Source organism: Camellia sinensis, chromosome 9 (assembly GCF_055761805.1).
Source record: "Camellia sinensis isolate YWXY chromosome 9, ASM5576180v1, whole genome shotgun sequence".
NCBI classification, from domain to species: domain Eukaryota; kingdom Viridiplantae; phylum Streptophyta; class Magnoliopsida; order Ericales; family Theaceae; genus Camellia; species Camellia sinensis.
Genome location: NC_138969.1, coordinates 16,419,961 through 16,426,514, shown reverse-complemented (window position 1 = coordinate 16,426,514; position 6,554 = coordinate 16,419,961). Strand labels below are relative to the sequence as shown.

At 32.8% G+C, this 6,554-nt stretch overlaps 1 protein-coding gene across 1 annotated transcript; it reads right to left on the bottom strand.

Moving 5' to 3' along the window:
• Positions 1–392: 392 nt before the first annotated feature.
• Positions 393–2,219, bottom strand: LOC114288770 (transcription factor bHLH52-like). The gene is made up of 2 exons (XM_028232359.2): positions 1,554–2,219; positions 393–590 (listed from the first exon to the last, which is right to left on the bottom strand). Exons 1-2 carry the CDS (start codon positions 2,217–2,219, stop codon positions 393–395), a joined length of 864 nt encoding a protein of 287 aa, XP_028088160.2.
• Between the last annotated feature and the right edge of the window lie 4,335 nt (positions 2,220–6,554).

The window sequence follows — 6,554 nt, the reverse complement described above, 5'->3', positions numbered from 1 at the left end:
TTACCTCTTGCCGTTAGGAATCATCATCCACAAAATATTTATCGTGTCATCAATAATAAAATACATTATTATATTCTTGTTTGCACTTCAACCATGTCTATACCCTTTCTTCTTTTTTCTTTTTTTACTTTTTTTTCCTTTCTCTTTTGGGACATTTGATAATATTGCCAATCAGTTAAAGCAGTTTTGATGAAAGGCATAATGAAATAGCACTATTCCATTTCTTGGAAAAGAGAAATTTACAAGAAAAAGATTTGGATGTAAAATAGCTACCTAAAAACAAAAAATACAAAAAAACAAAAAAATACAACAAAAATGAAATGATGAAAAAAGAGAGGGGGAAAAAAAAGGTGCATAAACAAGATTGTGCATCCTTTTTTTTTCTGTTTTTATCAGCCACTTATCGGAATATACTGATGAAGTTCCTTCAACACGAGAGAGTTCGATTGGAGTTCACTGTCATTCACTAGGGTTTGAACAAGTTGGTTGGGAACTATGCACTTCTCCGAGGAGTACAACTTCTCTTGAATGCGTGGAGATGCAACAAGTTCTTGTAGTTCTTGACTATGCACTGGTTCTTCTTCATTGTCCTGCACATACACACATTGCCAATGTTGCATTTTAACAACAATTCGTGTTGATGGAAAAATATATATATATATATAGATATAGATATGATAAGCTAAATATGTGAGCCTTATCTAACCAAGCCTTTAAAAGTTAGGCCTTCGACAATAAATATTTTTTTATGAGTCTCGGGTGACTCTGTAAATAGTTTAATGATTGAGCATATAAAAAATTTGTTCCAATAGAAACACGTCTAAAACTTAATTTGGATGAAAATGTTTATGAACAAAATTGCAGAGAAAAAGAAGAAAATTCAGCTGCCTTTATTTTATTTCTGTTCACTTAGCTGATTTTTAATAATTTATTTTTTAATAATTTTGGACCATCACTTTTTTTTTTAACAAAATCAAAACCACTAGATTCTGGCCTAATGTATGTATACATGTGTATTACTAATCCCATTGATTTTCTTAAGTATTATTAATTATGTTCAAAATTTCATATACTATTACGAATCAAGACAAACTCACTAAAACTATACGTTTATACTACATTATAAAATAAACTCTTAGCTGGTGTTTGACACAAAAAAAATAAATAAATATATAAAATAAAATAAAAAATCAAATTTTGTAACGTTAATTCTTATATTAAAATTATCCAAATAAAAACATATATTTTTATAATTATCTAAACTATTTTAATTAATAACTGTTTCAATAAAAATGTAAGAAATCGTCTACCAAAATAATTTAGTTTCTAACTCCCTCTAAACCATCTCACGTTACTACATGGTCACTATTATATATCTTTTATCTATCTATCAGTCTATACTACTCTAAAGAAAACAACCACAGTAGAATAAACGAAGCTGGCTTATGCTGTAACTGCTTGGAGCAGTTTATGACTTTATTTAACTATTTTAATAAAAATCAGGCAAACGAGGGAGAGGGAGAGGAAGAGGGAGAGAGAGATTATAAAGTGACCTGAATTGAACCCATCATTCCAAGAAATCCAACTTGGGCTTGCAAGAACTTGATATACTTAAAAGCAGCTTGAAACATTTCAGCAGTGTTCATCTTCTGACCGCCCGGAATAAGCTTCCCGAGCTCTTGAGTCTTCTCTGTTATCTTCCTCCTCCTCTGCCTCGCAGCGATGGTCTGAGCCGACAAACATCCTCCATTCGGTTTCTTCACACTCTCCATACTCTCAACACCACTTCCACAACTATAAACCAACGGACTATGGAACTCCGGCAGAGGAACAAGAAGCTCCGATGAGAATTCAGGCAGCATAGGAGGGTTAATTGAAACAAACCCATTTAACAAACCGGGCGTGATTAAGTCTGAGTAGTACTGATCTTCATAGCTCTTTTGGCGTTTTGGGTATGGATAAAAATCGAGTTCTTGGGGCGGAAAGAGTTCGAAGTTTGAAGAATTGTGGTCATATGTTGGAGAAAAGTATGGGAAGAGATTGCTATAGGCTGTTTCTGAGAGGATTATCGACTCGTAAGTGGTTGGGTCTGGGATGAGAAAACTGTCTTGGAAGCCAAGAAAATCCATGGCTTGCTCTGGTTGTGGTTGTGGGAAGCTATCTGTGTCTTGGTTGAGATGTTCTAGTGCTTCATAGTTGGGGTAAAAGCTCAGAGCCATGGTGACTAAGTATCTGAAAATGCAAAAAAACAAAAAAGTGAAAAAGTAAATGAAACTTTCTTTTCTTTTCTAGGAAAAAATAAAAGAAAAAAGACAATGCAAGAATGAGGTCAAAGACGTAAAGAAACAAAAAAAAAGCCATTAGATATGAGAGAGAGGGAGATACCTGAGGAAGAGAGTGAGATACTGTCCTTAAACCTGTTTGATTAGTGATTGTTTGTTGAATGAGAGTGGACCTGAGAAGTTAAAAACCTTATCAAACTATACAAACTAACAATGCTATGAGAGAGAGAGAGAGAGAGAGAGAGATGAGCGAGACGTGGGGAGTTGGAGATGAATAAGGAGAGTTCAGTAACAAACTCCTAATAATTAGGTGTCCACTTGGCGCTCAATTGTGGTTTCTAGGGTTTCAGTTTTCAGAACGTTTTGTTTGGCTAATGGCGGCTGATTAAACCAACCGTTACTCATTTATTTTTAATTTAATAACCTAACCGTTACTTTAAGTGGATAAATATAAAGAACAAATGAAACAAAAAAGTTTATTCCAACAAAATAAAAATGAAAGCAAACTATGAAAAAATGGAAAGTAATTTTGAGGACTATCAAATAAATCCTATTTTTTTTTACAAATTTTTTGTTAAGTTTTATTAATAACATGATAAGAGGGCTAATTCATGTGCTAATAGATTTGATAAGAACTTCATTAGAAAAAACAAGATTTATCACATAGTTTTTTTTCATAATTTTAATGAAAGAGAAATTATTTAGGTAACGTTTACATTTTTTGTTTATGTTTATAAAAATTTTATAAACTGATTTTGTTTATTTTTAAAAAAAACATAAACTATGAATGCGTTTGGTTTAAACAAAGCGTTTGAAAATTTTTAAAAATATAAATTAAAAAATATGTTTGTTCAGGTCTACAATATTTATATTTATTTTTTATTATTTATAACAATGGGATCATACACATTATAATTGGAAAAAAAAAATAATTGGAAAAAAATTATTTGAAAAAAAAAATATTTAAAAAAAAATTAATGGAAAAAAATTTATCTGAAAAAAAAATTAATTTAAAAAAAAATTATTAGTCAAATATTTAAATTTCTAATTAAAAACCAACGTAAACTCATTTTTTGAGTTTATGTTTTTTTTTTCAAACTAATAAATTGAGACAGCCATTTATAAACAAAAAAAATTATCAAACAAGTATTTTATGACAATTTTTAAAATTTTTATAAATATAAAATGAAAACGAAATGAACAACAAATTTCAGAAATATCAAGTAACAATATAGCCACCCGAAAAAAGTACATATAACGAAATTTTTTAAAAAACAATAAAGACAAAGTAACCATATGACTGCATGTTATTGAACAGACATATGGCACATTAGAATTTCTGATGTAGTAGGATAAGTAATTTAAACTTGATAAGTTTATGTATGCACCCAATTATGTCAAAAAAAAAAAAATTTGATCTTATTGCTTGGATGATTAAAAAAAAGGAAAAATTATTTATAAGTCCTATTAGGGAGACTTATGCTACATATGGTCATACTAAAAAATTTATGTTCCCATAAGTCCTGTGAGAAGTTTGTTGACACATTTATCCTCAATATTAGTTATTAATATCATAAATAATAGTAAAACTATATATAGAAAATTGAATGTTACCTAGATTATATCTATATAAATGTAACGTATCGTGACACCTACATAAACGTAACGTGACACCTATGATCTATGATAACATGCAATTTCCTGTATCATATCTACATAAACGTAACGTAACGTGACACCTACATAAACGTAACGTGACACCTATGCTCTATGGCAACATTCAATTTCTTATATAGGATATAGGAAATTGAATGTTACCATAGATCATATCTATATAAACGTAACGTAACGTGACACCTACATAAATATAACGTGACACCTATGATCTATGACAACATTCAATTTCCTATATAGGACATTGAATGTTACCATAGATCATATTTATATGAAACGTAACGCGACACCAACATAAACCGGCAATATTTTCACATTCAATTTAAAAAAATAAAAGCTCATTAAGTTTGCGAAACATAACGTGACACGTTACGTTACGTTTATGTAGGTGTCACGTTACGTTACGTTTATGTAAGTGTCACGTTACGTTACGTTACGTTTATTTAGGATCTTGTGGAATACATTCCTATCTAAATAAGACTTGAGACTCTATAAAAAATTACACAGGACTTAGCCTACTATAAGTGTCTGAAAAAATACTTATAAATAAGTCCTAAAAAAATCAAGAAAAAAATGAATGGAAATTTTTTACAAATTTATTTGGTCATAAATTTTATAAAAATACTTATAATCTGATAATTGATAACTCTATATTTGGTCTGATAAATAAACTAATTTAGCAGGCCCAATTTAAATCAGGGTAAAGCCTCATATAAACTGGCCTTAAAAGATTGTTTGTACCTAAAAAATTTGCAACCTCCATTCATTTTAATTTTTGAATTTGCACAAAGTACTTACTAGTTCCTACTCTAAATCAGAAGACAAATAACTCCTTGCTATTTATTTGATTTTTTTTTGGGGTAGTCATTAGTACTTGAAGGACATGTTTGATTGACATTATTAGAGAATGAGATTGAGATTATTAATCTATAGGCCTAATAGTCCTATGTTTGTTTTGAAATTTTGTTTCAGGATTATTAATCTAATGGATAATTAATCCAACAAATTTGTAGGATTATTAGTAATGGGGTAGGGGTGGTGTGTGGGTAATTTTCTGACCACACTGCCCGCCTGGTAATCAGCTGGAGAGCACCGGCAGAATAGATGGCTTCAGCTCACCTGTAACAGAAAGAAAAGGCTCCGTCGGTGGCTCTTCCAACCGGGGGCACTCCGACGATCAAGTCAGTATATCTCTCAAAGAAAATCAAGTGCTAAACTTACTATTCAAAGCATGAAACTGCATACCTTACACCCATGGGGGTGCCTCTCTTTTATAGTTAACTCAATCCTAGTCCCACCAGAAGCCTGACTTCTATGGACTCCAATTCAGTACTTACTTTGGACTCCTCAAGAGATAAAAATAAACTCCCTAAGAGTTCTATCCTTATATTGGCTAAGTCTCCACTTTACTCTAGGACTCTTGTCCCTTATCTTTTGTCCATTTATCTCGGATTCCGATATCTTCAGAGATAACCTCGGCCTTGCCGAGATAACCTCGGCGTAACAACCAGGACACGTGGCACCTCGGCTAACACGTCGGCGTCACCTTGCCACGTATTGGTATTCAGAAAATACATCTCCACAACTGCCCCCTAAGTTCTATTACCTCGGCATTCTGAGGTGATGGAACCTATATCTGTATTTTCTTCCAGTAAATTGGCTTAAAGTTTGATAGCCGAGATCATCCATTTCTGGCCGACATGCTTTCCCTAAAAAAATCAAGATTTTTAAGGATCTTCTTTCCCACATGAGCTGTTATGCACTTCAACTCAACCGTTTTAATCACGCGTTTCTTTCTTATTGGCTCGTGCCTGTAACGCGTCCATAAGTCATCTCTTTCTCACATGCGCCGTCTGACGTATGCGTTTTTCTAGGCGTATTGATTACTTTTTTGCCGCCGTTTTCATTTTTGACAAAAATCTTTCCCCCTTTCTTTCGTCTCTTCACTTTTGCATCTGAGTTCTCTTGCTTTTTCTCTCTAGCTTTTGTAATCCTCCATTGCTCAAGCTTCCGAAGCTCTGTAACCTTCTCCGTTTACTCCTTCTGGCGAGATTTCCACCGGTCTTCTACTCCTGCAATCGTCGTAGGACGTCGGCAAATCCTTTTTCGGCTTCCCTTTCTCTGGTAAGCTATTGTTCTTTTTCGTTTTCAATTCCCTGATATTTCTTCTTTTTTGCTGTCGCCATTACTATACTGTTTCAAGCTTTTTTAATTCATAAATCGTACATCTGAATGTATTCATCCATGATTTTGCCTTTGCCCACATTTTGAACGCGCGCACTGTTTCACCACTTCTTTGCACTTTTGTCACTGTTCTTAGCCATATACTCTTGTATTCTTCATGTTCTTGATAGCCCATCCCAATTCTTATTTCTAAAACTTCGTTTTTGTTTTCTGTTTTTTTGCATCTTTTCCAGATCTGTGCCTTTGATCTTCATCTTCATAGCTTTAGGTTTGGGATTTGTCTTATTGTTTACCGAGGTCCCAATAACCTTTCAAAAACATCTTCTGAGACCCACCTTCTAAGATTAAGCCGATATCATGGGTATGTGGAAACATAGGGTAAACACCCCCTCCAAACTTGAGTACTTTAGACAG